Source organism: Moschus berezovskii, chromosome 1 (genome assembly GCF_049115385.1).
Source record: "Moschus berezovskii isolate FMDL1 chromosome 1, NW_MosBer_1.0, whole genome shotgun sequence".
Taxonomy (NCBI): Eukaryota; Metazoa; Chordata; class Mammalia; order Artiodactyla; family Moschidae; genus Moschus; species Moschus berezovskii.
This window is the reverse complement of record NC_142460.1, coordinates 150,783,392-150,799,711: the sequence shown is the minus strand read 5'-3', so window position 1 is coordinate 150,799,711 and position 16,320 is coordinate 150,783,392. Positions and strand designations below refer to the sequence as shown.

General features: G+C 38.1%; 1 protein-coding gene across 2 annotated transcripts in view; it reads left to right on the top strand.

Annotated features, from left to right (window-relative positions):
* RASA2 (RAS p21 protein activator 2) overlaps positions 1-15,430 on the top strand; it is a 126,823-nt gene extending 111,393 nt beyond the window's left edge. For both annotated transcript variants that reach the window (XM_055412637.2, XM_055412627.2), the window contains exons 20-24: positions 8,009-8,091; positions 8,932-9,140; positions 9,831-9,934; positions 10,272-10,461; positions 12,363-15,430. In XM_055412637.2, coding sequence (XP_055268612.1) covers positions 8,009-8,091; positions 8,932-9,140; positions 9,831-9,934; positions 10,272-10,461; positions 12,363-12,390 — 614 coding nt within the window. In that variant the 3' untranslated portion in view covers positions 12,391-15,430. The remainder of the gene's footprint in view (positions 1-8,008; positions 8,092-8,931; positions 9,141-9,830; positions 9,935-10,271; positions 10,462-12,362) is intronic.
* Positions 15,431-16,320: the final 890 nt, after the last annotated feature.

Here is a 16,320-nt window from a genome sequence, read left to right as displayed (position 1 = left end):
TCTTTCACCCTAGTCTTTTACGATCCTTGGTAAAAGGATGTTTTTACTACTGTCATTCAGTTCAGTTCAATCGCTCAGTCGTGTCCGACTCTTGGTGACCCCATGAATCACAGCACGCCAGGCCTCCCTCTCCATCACCAACTCCCAGAGTTCATTCAAACTCATGTCCACCGAGTTGGTGATGCCATCCAGCCGTCTCATTCTCTGTCATCCCCTTCTCCTCCCGCCCCCAGTCCCTCCCAGCATCAGAGTCTTTTCCAGTGGGTGCACTCTTCGCATGAGGTGGCCAAAGTATTGGAGTTTCAGCTCTAGCATCAGTCCTTCCAAAATCATTAGGCATTTATTGCTGCTGCTGCTGCTAAGTCACTTCAGTCGTGTCTGACTCTGTGTGACCCCATAGACGGCAGCCCACCAGGCTCCCCCGTCCCTGGGATTCTCCAGGCAAGAACACTGGAGTGGGTTGCCATTTCCTTCTCCAATGTGTGAAAGTGAAAAGTGAAAGTGAAGTCACTCGGTCATGTCTGACTCGTAGTGACCCCATGACTCGTAGCCTACCAGGGCTCCTCCATCCATGGAATTTTCTAGGCAAGAGTACTGGAGTGACTTGCCATTGCCTTCTCCGACAGGCATTTATTAATTTGTAATAAGTGGTATTCTTCAGAGAACACCATGTTTTCCAGATATGCTGTTTTCTGAATTAAGAACCACTTTCTAAAATTTCCACCAAGCTTACTAATAATATATGATGAACAAATTCATCTCTGAAATCCCATATGTATTCTCCAAATTTGATTAGATCTTGTCTACTTGGGGATGACCTTTTATACAGATATGTATGTAGAGCCTACACAGCTTCCATATGCTGTCTGTGTTCTAGCTCATATAATCTATGGATAATATAAAAGAAGTTTTCATGATGTTTTAAATACAAATCTCAATACTTGGTTTTTACCTGCTCCTATCTTGACACACAGGGCTTCCCAGATGTCTCAATGGTAAAGAATCTGCCTGCCAGTGCAGGAGATGCAGGTTCGATCCCTGGGTCAGGAAGATCCCCTGGAGGAGGAAATGTCAACCCGCTCCAATATTCTTGCCTGAAGAATCCCATGGACAGAGAGGAGCCTGGTGGGCTACAGTCCATGGGGTCGTGAAAGAGTTGGACATAACTTAGGGACTGAGCACACATTTCGATACACAGGGCTCTGGAGAATTTTTTTCTTTAATATGTCATGTTTGTGGATTTGAAGGTTCGGTATTTTTTAAGAAGTCACTTCTCAAATTCATCTTGATTTTAGCACAGTCCCACTACAAATCTACAAGTTTTTTTGGTAGAAATTGACAAATTGATTCTAAAATTGATGTCAGTGGGGAAACAGAGGATTTACAATGGCTGAAGCAGTGTTGAAAAAAATGAGCAAAGTTGAAGGACTAAGACTAAGCTACAATATTCAAGTCTGAGATTTTGACATAAAAGCTAGAGGTGAACAGTCAAGAGTCCAGAAAGACACACACATATGGTCAATTTAGTTTTGACAGAAGTGTCAAGACAGTTCAATTGGGAAAGGAATGTATTTTCAACAAATGGTGTAGGAACAACTGGGTAAACACAGAAAGTGAACTTCATCTTATGTCATAGTACACACAAAATTTAATTCAAGATAAGAGGATCAGTGAAAGCATAAGAGTACCTTTGCAGCCATGGTGTATGCAATGATTTCATTAAAGTAAGACTTTTCCATACTTCCCCCATTCTATCATTACCCCTTCTTTCTTTTTTGTTCTCATAATGGGCATAAAGTGTATTGCTTGGCAGTTGAAATTTTTCAGTAGGTTGTTGGGATTTGAGTTTCTTTAAGCCATAAACTAAGGGTTTTCACCAGCTTAAAAATTTTTTTTTACTAATTTCTGTCGATTTTCTCTCCTTCTTAGGACTCAAGTTATACTTATCCAGGCATGCTTGAGACTGTGTCACAGGTCTCTGTGAGACTCAGTTCATTGGTCTTCATTCTTTATCTTTGTTCTTTAGCTTGGATAATTTCTATTTACATTCATTGATTTATTTACCATCTCAAGTCTTTTTAGCTAAATGTGATGAATTTGTCATTCCATTTATTGTGCTTTTCAGCTCTAACATTTCTGTTTGATTCTTTTTATAGTTTATGTTCTCCTGTTTAAAGTCCACATTTGTTTAGTCGTCATTAGCATATTTTCCTTAAATTATGTAAACATTTATAATAATGGCTTTGCTTGCTAATAGAATAAATTCAGCAATTGAGCCCACTCAGACTCAGAAAGAAAGACTTCTTTCTTTCCCAAGTATGGGTCACACTTTTCTGTTTTTCACATCTTATTTTTTTGGTTAAAAACTGAGCATTATATGTGATAAATTATAGTGTGTCCGGATTCAGTTTGTTCTTCTGAAGGCTTGCCTAGATTCAAACTGCAGTGTCTGTTTTGTGTGTGTGTGTGTGTCTGTCTGTCTCTCTTATTCTCTCTCATTGTATAGCTGCTATTGTCTTTACTCAGATTTTGTTTTATTCCCTAATCCCAGCTGCCTCCCTCGGGGTCTCACCTGAGCTTTCTTAGCTTAGTGGTCAGCCAGTGATTTGAGCATAGAGCTCAAATGCCTGAAGTCAGTAAGTCTTCTACCTTTTATCACATTCAAAGGCACATCAAATTCGCAAGTCTTCCTAAGCTTTCCACTTTTGCCAGACTCTGGGATGATCCACATAACAGATATCTTTAAGCAGTCAGCTAGGGATGTGGTGTGTTTATGATCTCAGCCTTTTATAGCTCTGTAGTTTCTAAAATCTCGCCCCTGGGCTGAATCTGTAACCTTCAGCCAGTAAAGTTGTGAGTTTTCACTGAACTGAGGAGTTATGGAAACACCCCCTCCCTGGAAGACAATAAATCCACAGTTTTTAACCTATGCTATAGCAGTTGTTCATCGATAAACACACTTCTCAGATTTTTACTTGTGTTTGGTTATTTTCCAGCACCCTGAAGTGGTTGTATTTTCCCAGTCTTACACTTATTTTCTGAGGAATAGAGGTACTCAACCTCAGTATACTACTATAAAAAAAAAATTCACAGTTACTTTATTTCAGCTATGTTCCTTAGAACCAGTATCTAGCTGGACTTCTGTTTTTCTTGGGGTAGAAATTTTTTTTTTATGGAAATAGAATTCACATACCATAAAATTCACCTATTGAAAGTATACAATTCATTTTCAATATATTCACAAAGCTATGCAGTCACCACTGGTTACAGAACATTTCCATCCCCCCAGAAGGAAAACCTGTACCCACTAACAGTCACTTCCCTGTCCTCCTTCTCCCAGCTCCTGGCAAACGCAAATCTGCTTTTTGTCTCTGTGGATTTGCCTGTTCTGGACATTTCATGTAAATGGACTTAAAGACTAACCTTTTGGGCTTCCCAGGTTTTGGACTTTCCCATCTTCCTAGTGGTAAAGAACTTTTCTGCCAACACAGGAGACATAAGAGACATGGGTTAGATCCCTGGGTTGGAAAGATCCTCTTTAGGAGGGCATGGCATCCCCCTCCAGTATTCTTGCCTGGAGAATCCCATGGACAGAGGAGCCTGGGGGACTACAGTCTATAGAGGCATACAGAGTCAGACATGACTGAAGCGACTTAGCATGTATTAGCACGCAGGCTTTTGTGACTGCCTTCTTTCACTTAGCATGATGTTTTCAAAGTTCATCTGTAATATGGCATGAATCAGTACTTTATGGCTGAATAATATTTCATTGGATATATTCCAGATTTTACCAGTTTATCAGTTGATGTATCTTTAAATTGTACCCTGTTTTTTATTTTTATGAACAATGCTGCTGTGAACATTCACATACACGTTTTTGTGTGGACCTATATTTTCACTTCTCTTGGGTCTGTATCTAGGAGTGAAATCAGTGAGTCATATAGTAGCTAACTTTATGTTTAACTTTTTGAGAAGGTGATGGTGATTTTTAACTAAAACTGGATTTGGCATTTAATAGGGAAACTTAATACCTTCACATTTATTGTGATTACTGTAACCAATATTTTGTGTTTTCTGCTTATTAAGCTTGTCTGTTCGTTGGGATTGGGTTTTTTCCCTGCATTTTTATTGGAACAATCAGTCCCACACATATTCACTCTGTCTTATCTAGTGAGAGAACTTGGGCATTCTGTTTCTACTTTTTTTCTTAATAAATGTTTATTGAATCTTTAAGTATACAAATCCTAGTGATCTGACAGCCTTGCATGTATCTTACACGCACACATGTGTGTGTGTGCTTAGTCGCAAGGTCATGTCTAACTTTTTGTGACCCACGGACTATAGACCGCCAGGCTCCTCTGTCCATGGCATTTTTCAGGCAAGAATACTGGAGTGGGTTGCCGTTTCCTTCTCCATGTTTCTACTTTTAAATTGTTAACAGGTAGGTTTAAACTTACATGTTCATCTTATTGTCTGCTATTAATCACCATCTCCATTCGAGCTGAGAAGGAACATAGCATGCTTTCAAATTTATTTTTCCTAACACTACTTAATGAAGTCATCTTAAATTTTAGTACTAGGTTCTGTTTCTTTTACCTTTTTATGTTTTCATCATTTTTTTCTAACCATGCATGTGTGCTAAGTCGCTTCAGTCGTACCCAACTCTTTGCAACCCTATGGGCCTTGCTGTCCATGGAGTTTGCGACCAGGCTTCTCTGTCCATGGCAAGAATACTGGAGTGGGTTGCCATGCCCTCCTCCAGGGAATCTTCCCAACCCAGGGATTGAACCCACGTCTCTTACATCTCCTGCATTGGCAGGCAGGTTGTTTACCACTAGTGCCACCTGAGAAGCCCTTTTCTAACCATTCTTATCAGTTTTTCTGATGTCTTTGCCCAACACTATTTCTTATATTAACATACTTGTCTTTTTCCTGGATTCTTACTTATTTTGCATGAGTTATGTCTTCAAGCTATATTCCATATAGCTTTAAGGCTGATAAATTTTCAGAGTTCTTACATATTAGAAAAAGTATTTTACCCTTACACTTGAATGAAAAGTTAGACCGGATTTAAAGTCATTTCCTATAAGATTTTTAAGATATTTCTCCACGATTTACTAGTTTCCATTGTTAGTGGTAAGAATTTTGATGTCATTCTTAGTCTTGATTCTTCTCCTTGGAAAGCTTCTGGACTTTTTTTAACCTTCAAGCTCTAATATTGTACTACGCAGTGTTTATAAGTATTACCTTTCTTTCTTCCTACACTTTCATTCTTTCATCAGCACTTGATGGGTCCTTTCAGTCTGAAAATTTCTATCTTTATTCTTGGACATTTTCATTGGTAATTTTCTTCTGAACAACTCAGTTGTTTCTGAAATGCTTATTACAGCTGATCTCAAAACTTCTAAATTCATCCATCATGGCTCTTAACATCTTTACTTTGTTTCTTTGTCCTTTTGTACTGTATATTTGGAGAGTCCTCAGTACAATCTTCTGTTTTACTAATTCACTTTGCAATTCATTCAAATTAACATTAGAAACTTCAGTTAATTTCAGTTAACTCTAATAATAATAACATCATGTGTGCCTGGAAACAATGCATTTTCTCTCTGTATGCTGTGATATAATTTGTCCAGAAGTGAACAAGCACAGCAATTCTAGGATGTGGGCGTGCTTTGTGTATTCAGCAAATCTAAAGAGTTGTTGAAAATCTACAAAATCTACTTCGTGCACAATTTTTAAATTCTCTGGACTCTCTGTGGTGCCCCATGTAGGTAGGTACCCAAAGGCATGTCTCCTCTGCCCCTCATTTGTTAGACCCCTGATCTCCTCCGATGTTATTCTCTTTGTTGTACGTGTTTCCCTCAGAGTGCTGATTTTCCTCATCTGTTTGGCGATTTTTTTGGCAATTTGCTCATTTTTGTGTTACAGTGCATTCACCTGCCTGAGTGTCCAGTAGCTCATGGCCAGTGGTTTTGAGGGAGGTACAGGATGAGCTGCTGACGGGCAGGGGTATGGTGCTCGTCCGCTGGCATGGGCACCGCTTTCCAGCTGCCCCGCTTTCCAGCTAGTGCACATCTTCACTGCTTCAACCTGGGACTGTGCCTTTGTGAACTGCTGCTTAGTACAAGCAGGTTGACGGGGACAGTATGTGAGGACCTAATTGACCCAGCTGCTCCAAATGCAGCTTACCACTTGGTCATCCTGATAGCCGTCTAAGTATGCCCCCCCAACCGCCAGCTCTCTGTCCAGTGGCTCTGGCTTGAAGCTCTTCTGACCAGCCGGTCCTTTGCAAATGTGTCTTTTCCTCCATGTGGCTCAGGCTGTGGCTTCTTTCAGTTTCCTCCCTCCTTGCCTCCCCTTACCCCATCATAAATTTGATCTTGTCTGCTCCAGGAGACCACTGATAGTCTTTTCCTATTTTCTCATGTATATATAATTTGTAATTGTTGAATTTAAATGTCGTTTCCTCAGAAAAGTTTTCCCTAACTGCCCAACTTAAAATAATGTCCCAATTACTTCCTGTCACATCACTTTATGTTGCTATCTTTATTGCATTTATCGCTACCTAATATCTGTCCTACCCACTCCAGTATTCTTGCCTGGAGAATCCCAGGGATGGGGGAGCCAGGTGGGCTGCCGTCTATGGGGTTGCACAGAGTCGGACACGACTGAAGCGACTTAGCAGCAACAGCAGCAATATCAGTCCTTCATCAGTCTTTCCAGATCTAAATGCAAACTTCATTAGGGGCCTTATATGTTCTATTCACTGCTGTATCCCAAGTGGTTAGGACAGTGTCTGGTATAGGATAAACGTGATAGCTAAATTAAGTGACTTTAAAATATATTGTATATCACACATCTACTTGAATTACACATATTTTAGATTTTACAGCAGGAACTAAGCTTAGTAAATACTCTTTATTAATTTCTCTGTTCAGTAAAGAAAACCTTTTCAGTGTCTTTAACCCAAAAGCTGTACATTAATCCATGAATAATATAAAAGATCTTCACCTTCAGCACTTCAGCCCACAAGTCATTAAAATGAAGTTTGTTGGGAGAAGGGAAGCAGAGCTTTCATTTTCTAAGAACCATATTTTATAATGTAAATGACCAGAAAAGTTCACGATTATATTTGGTTAGTTTCTATGACTATATGAATGTAGTTTATTCAAGTAAATTTTAAGTTGAAATGGAGCCCCTTTAGCAAACAAATTTCCAAATTCTTAAATTAGGTTAATGATTCACACTACCAAATAAAATTTTTTATTCCCTGTATCTCTTAAAGTAAATTTGGTATCTCTAGTCACCTGACCAGACAGTTCAGTTCAGTTCAGTCGTGTCCAACTCTTTGCGACCCCATGAATCACAGCACGCCAGGCCTCCCTGTCCATCACCAACTCCCGAAGTTCACTCAAACTCATGTCCGTTGAGTCGGTGATGCCATCCAGCCATCTCATTCTCTGTCATTCCCTTCTTCTCCCACCCCCAATACCTCCCAGCATCAGAGTCTTTAGGCAACAGTAATAAACAATTATTCAGTTTCAAATAATTGTTTTGAGGGTTCCTTAATTAAATATTAGGTTGGAGAAGCAGAAAAATCCACTTAGGTACAGTCAGATTCTTTGTTTATGTAATAACTCCATGAAAGAAAATTCCATGTCTCAGCAAGTTTTGAGTAGGCCTTTATTGTTAATTACGTATTTTTTCAGCCTCCATATAATTATTGTTGTACAATAACATTTTTATTTTCTACAGAGATCAAATTTATTCCCTAATTTTTCCATGAAAGTGTTTTAATTTAATAAAGAGGAAGTCACTTCGTGGAAAACAATGAAAATTATTTTTGGTCCATAAAACATATTTATTATGCACCATTTGGAAATCTTTAGGTTACTTACACACCCACTGTCAAGAGAATGATCTTAAACCATATAGAGTTAACCTTTCGCCTTTATAATTCTGATGAAAATTATTTTAATTTTATCTTACTTCTTTTATAATTTAGGCAAAGATGCAATTTACACAATTCCAGTGAAAAACATTCTTGCTGTGGAAAAACTGGAAGAGAGCTCTTTCAACAAGAAAAATGTAAGTTATATAATTTAAAGTTTTTCAAACTGCATATATTACTTAGCTGAAAATTTTAAAAGAGGTTTAGTATTTGTTTTTAATCATTAATATCTTATAATAACTGTTTAAAATTGTCCATTACTGTTGATGCTTTGTATAGTCCACCTCACCTATTAAATTAAAGGTACTTTTTTCAGTTAAGAATTCTTACTCAGTGGGCTCAGTGGTCAAGAATTCACCTGCCAGTGCAGGAGATGCAGGTTCGATCCATGGGTTGGGAAGATCCCCTGGAGAAGGGAATGGCAACCATCTCCAGTATCCTTGCCTGGGAAATCCCATGGACAGAGGAGCCTGGTGGGCTGCAGTCCATGGGGTCACAAGAGTTGGAAACAACTGAGTGACTAAACAACTTCTCTCAGTACTTGAGTTTCATCAAATTTCTCAGCTTGACTTTCAGAATATAGTCCCAGCCGGTCTGTGCAGCCTAATCCTCTGCTGCCTTTCATTACATACCAACAAATAGCAGTGCACTCAAATAACCAAGATGATTTCCTTGTTTCTATTTTCCCACTGCTCTCTTTACCCATAGGTTTTCCTCTATCTGAAATTCTCTCCTTTTATTCCTATTTGTATGATAGCCCCTTCCCTAGGACTTGTGTGGTTTCTAAAAATTATCTTCTGTTGTACTGTTTAGTACCATGTAACTCAAACAGTCCTGGGGACATCACAGTTTATGATATACCTGAGCAACAGTTACCTAGCCATGCAAACTGTATTTCTGTTCTGTACCTCTTTGTGTTTTGTACTGTGTTTGGTTTTTAGACTGTTTCTAACTTTTTGTCTTAATTGTCTGTGAAGATGTTCCAAGTGATACACACGGAGAAACCACTCTATGTCCAGGCAAACAATTGTGTAGAAGCTAATGAATGGATAGATGTGCTCTGCAGGGTGAGCCGATGCAATCAGAACAGACTCAGCTCTTACCACCCCTCCGCGTATCTAAACGGAAACTGGCTCTGCTGTCTGGAGACCAGTGAAAACGCTCTCGGCTGCAAGCCATGTACTGCGTAAGTTTCTTTTTGATTAAAAAGGCAGCGTCTTAAATATGCTGTATTCATATTGTTCATCCATAAAACGGAATGATGTCCTGATCCATGCATGGATGCACCTTGAAAATATGCTGAAAAGAAGCCAGAAAAAGAAGTCCAACACAAAGGCCATGTACTTTAGGGTAACAGTTACATGAAGCATCCAGAATAGGTAAATTTGTGGAGACAAAGTAGATTAGCAGTTGTTAGGGATTAGAGGGAGGGGGCAATGGGGAGTACTTAATGAATACAGAGATTCTTTTGGCGTGATGAAAATGTTCTCGATAAATTGTGGTTTCACAAGTCAAAAAAAGGACGGCAGTGTTTAAATAGATGTGCAAACTTGAGCAAGGTATTGAGGAAGAAGGGCATAGCATTCTTGTTCTAATTGTGTGGAACAACCATGGTAGCTTTACAGACTTATAAAGTAATATGATGAAGCATAGGTAATGAAAATGATTGCACTTTAAAATCCTCTTCCTTTTGAGTATAGTCACATAATGACCAAACCTAAGGATCTCATTCTATTTGATTATCAAGTTAGACTAGATTCCTAAGGTTCCTTTTACAAAATTCTGTGTTTCTGTTTTCAGTCTCAAACCGTCAGAGGTGTTTAGCATGTTAACAGAATGATATTTTTCCAATGTCTTTTATTTCATTTTTACATAGAGGTGTTCCTGCAGACATCCAAATAGATATTGATGAAGACAGAGAAATAGAAAGAATTTATTCCCTTTTCACCCTCAGTTTTCTTAAGCTGCAGAAAATGGAAGGTAAGTATGTAATTAAAATTCTTTTATATAACCATGATCCTTCATTACCAGTTGAAGTGTTGCTTTGGCATTATCTTAAAGTCAAAAGTACTCATAGGTTTATCAAATGTTACCTATATGGAAGCTGACAAACTCCCAAAGGGAGTTCTTTAAGTAAAAATACTGTTTTTGCATAAATGTAATTATCATAATTAATAAAATTATGGATTTTGGTTGTCTATGCATTTCCAAGGGAGCTTTTCCCAGCTTGAGCCCCTCTTGAAAAGTTTTTATTTATATTACGGATTATACTTAATTAATTTAGTTGTCTGATCAGAGATTTCATTTCTTCTTGTAGAGGCTTGTGGAACTATAGCAGTCTATCAAGGACCACAGAAAGAGCCTGATGACTACTCCAACTTTGTAATCGAGGATTCTGTAACAACCTTCAAGACAATTCAACAAATAAAAAGTGTCATTGAGAAGCTAGATGAACCTCATGAAAAGTATAGGAAGAAAAGATCAAGTAGTGCAAAATACGGGAGCAAGTAAGTATGTTAAGATACTTTAGACATTTTTGAACATAGTTTGAGCTTGTTTCTGCTACCTTCTACTCACCTCTGAAGTGCAGGTCTCCTGCCTACCTTCATCTCTCAAGACCAACTTGGAACCACTTGGAACCTTTCTCTTGTACAGGAATCTCCTGAGTTACTTCTGCAGGGATCTTTTTCAATTCTAGCGTCATTCATTGTGTTGGGGCAGTACCTTATCATCACTTTCAATGTTACATTTCAATTTAATCATTGAATTGAATACTTAGCAGTTTCTTGTTTTGGTTTTTACTGATCCTCTTCTTTATCTGTCACAGTACTTTTATACATCCTAAGTACAAAAAAAAATTAGCTTTGAAAGTGCTAGAAGTATTTTATAATTGATGCTTTGGATCTATCTCAGAGGCCGATGGACACTGATAGAAACAGCAACAAGTTATTAAGGACCTTCCTCCTTACCACTAGACATGCCAGGTACTTTACATTCCATCAGTTAGATTCTTTTTGGCAGCAAGTAACAGAAAATCCCAGTGGCTTAAATAATAGGAAAATGTTCAATCTCACAAATTAAAAGCCTTAATTTCTACATTTAGCTAGTTCAGCTCAACACTGTCATCAAGGACGATCCAGCCACTCAGCCATCTTCAACAAGATGATTTCTGTCTTCTTCAGGCTGGTGCCCTTGTCACACCTGTCTGCACTAGTTCACATTTATAATAATAGTGTCCAGAGGCGGAAGGAGCTGTTTCTTCCTCAAAAGGAAAGAAGCCTTGTCTAAAGTTACCCTAGGTTCCCCTGAACCATGGGGGCTGCCCAGCACCAGCACTAGAATCAGGCTTCTATTTGCACAGAGGTAGATGGGAAGGGGTGGTTCTTGGACCAGCAGATAAATGTTTGCCACAGTGCGCACACACTCATCGATCCTTACACCAGCCCACCACGGTTATATTCCCATTTCACAGATAGAGAAACTAAGGCCCAGGGAAGTTAAGTGCCTTGGCCAAGGTCATTTTTTATTTTTAATTGCTCAGTCATATCTGACTCTTTGTGACTCCATGGATTATACAGTCCATGGAATTCTCCAAGCCAGAATACTGGAGTGCGTAGCCTTTCTCTTCTCTAGGGGATCTTCCCAATGCAGGGATTGAATCCAGGTCTCCCTCATTGCAGGCGGATTCTTTACCAACTGAGCTATCAGGGAAGCCATAGAACTGATTAATAAGGGGACTCTGAATCTTGGCCACAACCATTTTAAGTATTTTTTTTTAACTTATGTGGATTGATCATTTTAATTGTGTTTTATAAACAATGAAAATCAGTTTGACAGGTATAAATATTTGTGTTCTGCCTAGATGAAAGGCTCAGTACATTAAAAAGGTTATTGTAAGCATCCTGCTACTGTCTTTTATACATTAGTATATTTTGTTCTCTTCCAACAGTAACGTAATCCAGTTTTCTTGGAGCCATGGCAGGTTTCCATATGAAGTTCTAGCCAGTGTTTGGCATCCTTTCTAAATAGTATTCTCCCCCACTGTACCCACACACACTATACCCCTTCCAGTTGTATTTTTCTCTCTTAAAACCTACCACTCTTTCTTGTGCTAAATATTTTATTTGATTATCTTATTTTCTCTGTACCAGAATATAGGCTCCACAGGGCCAAGGGTTTTGTCATTTTTCTTCACCTCTGTGTCCATAGTTTCTAAAACAGTGCCTGACATTTACTCCATAGTCACTAAAAGCTTGCTAAATCAGTGAGATAGGACTTAGCATGAGAGCTTATCAAGAGAGAATTCCAGACACTGGATACTATATGTTACTTTTTAGTTTTCTTCAACGTTTGAAAAAAATGTTTTTATTATTTTATTATTTAATAAAATGTTTTTATTATTTTCTAGGGAAAATCCAATCGGGAAAATATTTTAGAGTTTGGCCAATTGATTCAGAAGAACTGGAAAATATTTTTGTTGGAGTTTTTCAATTCATCGTATATTCTGTTCATAGTATTTAAGAATGAACATCGGCTTCACTGTCACCTGCATTCACATTGTATTTAATATTTAATAATTGAAACTGTTTGGAAATTCTGGTGTGATGTTTCACTAGAGAATTTACAACCCAGGATTCCCTTCACATCTTACGTGTCGAAAGCCATGTTTCTGCAACTTCTTTTTCATAGAAAGGCTCTTCCTAAAGAAGCTTTATAACAAAGGGAGAACTCCTCCATAGCAAGAGACCACCTCTTCTTGTAACACTCCGTGTTCTGTGGACTTTTCACTACCATTCGTGCCTGCTCTATACTGCCAACATTGTGTTTTACTAGAAAATTTCAATCCATGACTATTCAGAGCTTTCCGTTTAGTTCATCTAGACCCTTCCTCTTCAAAAAAAAACAAACAAAAAAGATCTCCTTTGGCCCATCGGTCATTACAGATTACATTAGAGACAGTGACAGAAACTTTAGAAAACTACCACAGCATCCTTGAAAGTTGGTGGACCCTTTTACCTATTTAGAGATGCAAACAGAGCTCAGATAGGAGAAATCAGGGAACATGTACTGTTGTCTGCATCTTGTTTACATGTGGGATGAGTGATGGCAGATGAAATAAAACCAGACCACTAAATTTTTTTTCACCGTTTAAACATCAGGTACTCACATTTTTTATTTGAGTGTTCAGGTTGTTGTGACTTCTAAGGACTTCACTTCTGAAAAAGAAGAGAAAGTAAACAATGGGAACGGGTGGTGGTACAATCACTTGACTTCACTCGTTACTCCACTGTTATAAGGGCCACCACCACGGGACGCCCTCCTCCCCACGTGAGGGTGAGATCCAACTCGAGGACGGTCACTCGGCGCACTTTACTCATCTGGGCGACCCCAGGTTATACTTCAGATACTCCATGGTATCTAACCTTTATGATCAGTTGAATGATCAGTGTTTAAGTCTAGAAATAATGCTTTCTTGAAAATGTTTATATTTCACTGCTGTTTCCTTATTGCCCGCTAGCCAAATGGAATTGGGCAAGCAACTGTTTGAATCCTGTTTTTCCCTAATAATGTACCTTTATCCTAAAAATCATAACTGTAAATAAGCAATCGAAGCAAGTTGCCACCTTGAAGTTAAGAGGGATACACTTTGCTTCATCAGTATTAAAAACCATGGTACTCTTATTATGTGTTTTTAAATTCAAAGCATTTTCTAAATGTGGTACTTTGAACCTTGGAGTATTTTACATGTTTCTGTTTAAAACTGTGACTTATTAGTGTAAGTCCTAGTAGTGCTTTTTTGTTTCCCTGAGCATAAGCTATATTTCACGATATACTTTGCCAATTATGTTATTGGTGAGTAATTGTTTTTAAATTATAATGTTACTGGGTAATTATTTTTAAAGACCATTGGCAAACAATCAAAGTTTCATAAATGATTATAATTAAGCAATGTATTTCTCTAAAGGACTTGTAAAAATCAGTTAGTTTTATTTAAGGATCAGTCCTAGTCTGCATTAAGTTATTCCTGGCCCATTTAAAGACAAGTTTGAAAAAGTCTTTAAAATTTTATGAGCTTGTAGATTCCATAAACTCCACTGATTCATCAGTGTGAAAGAATTTTGCCATTTAATCCATTTCTCACTGTTGAATTTTATTCAGATTGAAATTTCCTTTTCAGAGTCTCTGAATGTCTGCCTGGAAAGGCCATGTGAGCATTGCCAGGTACCACTCATTGCTCTCTAGTGGCTTCTTGACTTGTATTCTAACATTTCTAATATCAAGCCCTTGGTAACATAATACCAAGTTATGACTGTTTTTAAAGATCACAGTGTTCTCAAAGGGACCAAGGCTGTCTGAATATGTAACTCAGAATTTGAAAAGAAGAATTCAGTTACTAATTCATTTCTTCACTCTTAAACAGCCAGTTTGACTGGAATTAACCACCTTGGCACAGCCTAAAAAAACAAGTAATGTGAAATGAAATTTTCTTTGAAAGTCTTCTAAAATAAGAGACCATGTCAGTGGGACCCAAAAATAACTGAGGTACTTTTACTTCCTTCCAAGGGCCTCATTCCTCCACTGTTACTTATGAGTACTTTGATTTTTACTACCTGATCTGCTTTCTCTCCCTTTTCCAAACTTGAAAAATACATGGCAGCTCACTTTACCCTAAAGCCCTGAAAACCCCAAGAAAGAAAGCAAAGGATGATATGGAGAAACTCTTGCCATAAATGCCAATTTGGTTCTTAGTTTAGGCATTTCCATCATTTGAAATTATGGTGGTGTGTTGCTTGTTTTGTTGTTGTTGTTTGTTTAGCTTTGTTTTTTAATATTCATTTAATATGATAATGGGCAATAGCAACATTTTTTTACTCCCAGGAATATAATTTATCAAATTGAACTATTTTCTTTGCCAAAGAAATATGTTTATAATATCACGGGTAATGATTTAAGTGTCAAAACAAGGCTTTGCTTATTGTACAAAAAAAAAAGGGGGGTGATGAATGATGTAGCTTTTGTTTCTGTTTCTGAAGCCTAACTTCATTCATTTTTCAGAAAGGCTTATTCATGCCAAGTTTTAGAAGACAGATGTCATTTTAAGTAAAAGCACCTTTAGTTTGTTCTAACGGTACATCCTGTAAAGACAAAAAGCTACAAAGCCTTTTAGGTGTCCTTACAGTATGTGAAAACTACAGGACTCATTCTAGAGTTAAAATACCAGTCTCGATTGATATTATCTGCTTCCATTTTTATTAACTTGGAAATTAATATGTTGCTAGTAAATATTGGTTTTTACAGTGTCCAGTTTGAAAATGTAAGTTATCAAAACTTAATGTAGTGAATTTGTGTAACCATGTTGTATTGTTGAGAATGTATTTTTATTTAAATTTTATTTTCTTATCAAGAGTATTATAAAAATTAAAAACTTTTGTAGCTGTCGCTTGGAAATAACAAATAAATTACAAGAACCCTGTCCACTCTGCGTGACCTCACTTTCTCACTGTTGTAAGTATCTCTGCTCATTTAGAATGACCGTAACTCACCTGTTAGGAAGGGAATCGCAAGTGAGGAGTCCTCAATAACAGAAGAGCAAGCCATCTGAAAAGGGTGCAGAAATTTCCTGTGGCATTTATCTGGGCTGGTTGTTTGGACCGAGGTCCTTGTTTATTCATTCAGCAGACTTGTCTTGAGGACCTGCCATATGCAGGTGCTGTGCAGGACCCGTCATTCCCGAGAGCCGTGCATGTCCAGTGTGTGGGAGTATATTCCACTCATCTGAGTCCACAGTTTAGAGCTGACTTGTGCCCCCAGTGAAAGGAGCCAGGATCTTCCCCATTACTACCCTCAGCAGCCTCTTATTATTTCTAAACAAACCTTGATAAGACCTAGCCCCTGCAACTCCAGAGGAATTGAAGGTTGGGAAAGATGAAGGAAGAGGGTTCTGAATCTCTTAAGCATCTTATTTTTATTGAAATACCAGACTCGCACACAAGCCCATGTATTAGAACAGACCTTAGAAAAATTGGTAAGGACATAGTTGAACTCAACGTCAGTCAGCTGGATATAATGGGCATCTATAGACTCGTCATTTGAAAAAAAAAGACCTTAGAAACGTCAAGAGGTTCTATGCAAATTTTATTCATATACAAGCTAGTTCTTCAGATAGAGGAGACCATATTTTTGGTGGATTTCCCTTTTCAAGTTTCATGATTCCAAAATAAGAGACACCTGAGGCCAAGCAGAGTCCCTTCCTGTGGCAGTTACCGGTGTGTTTCCCTACTACCCTAAGTCTCAATGGCCAGTGTGGTCCTCAGAGAATACCTTCCTTGGGTGTACATGATGTACTTCAGAAATACACTGACCCG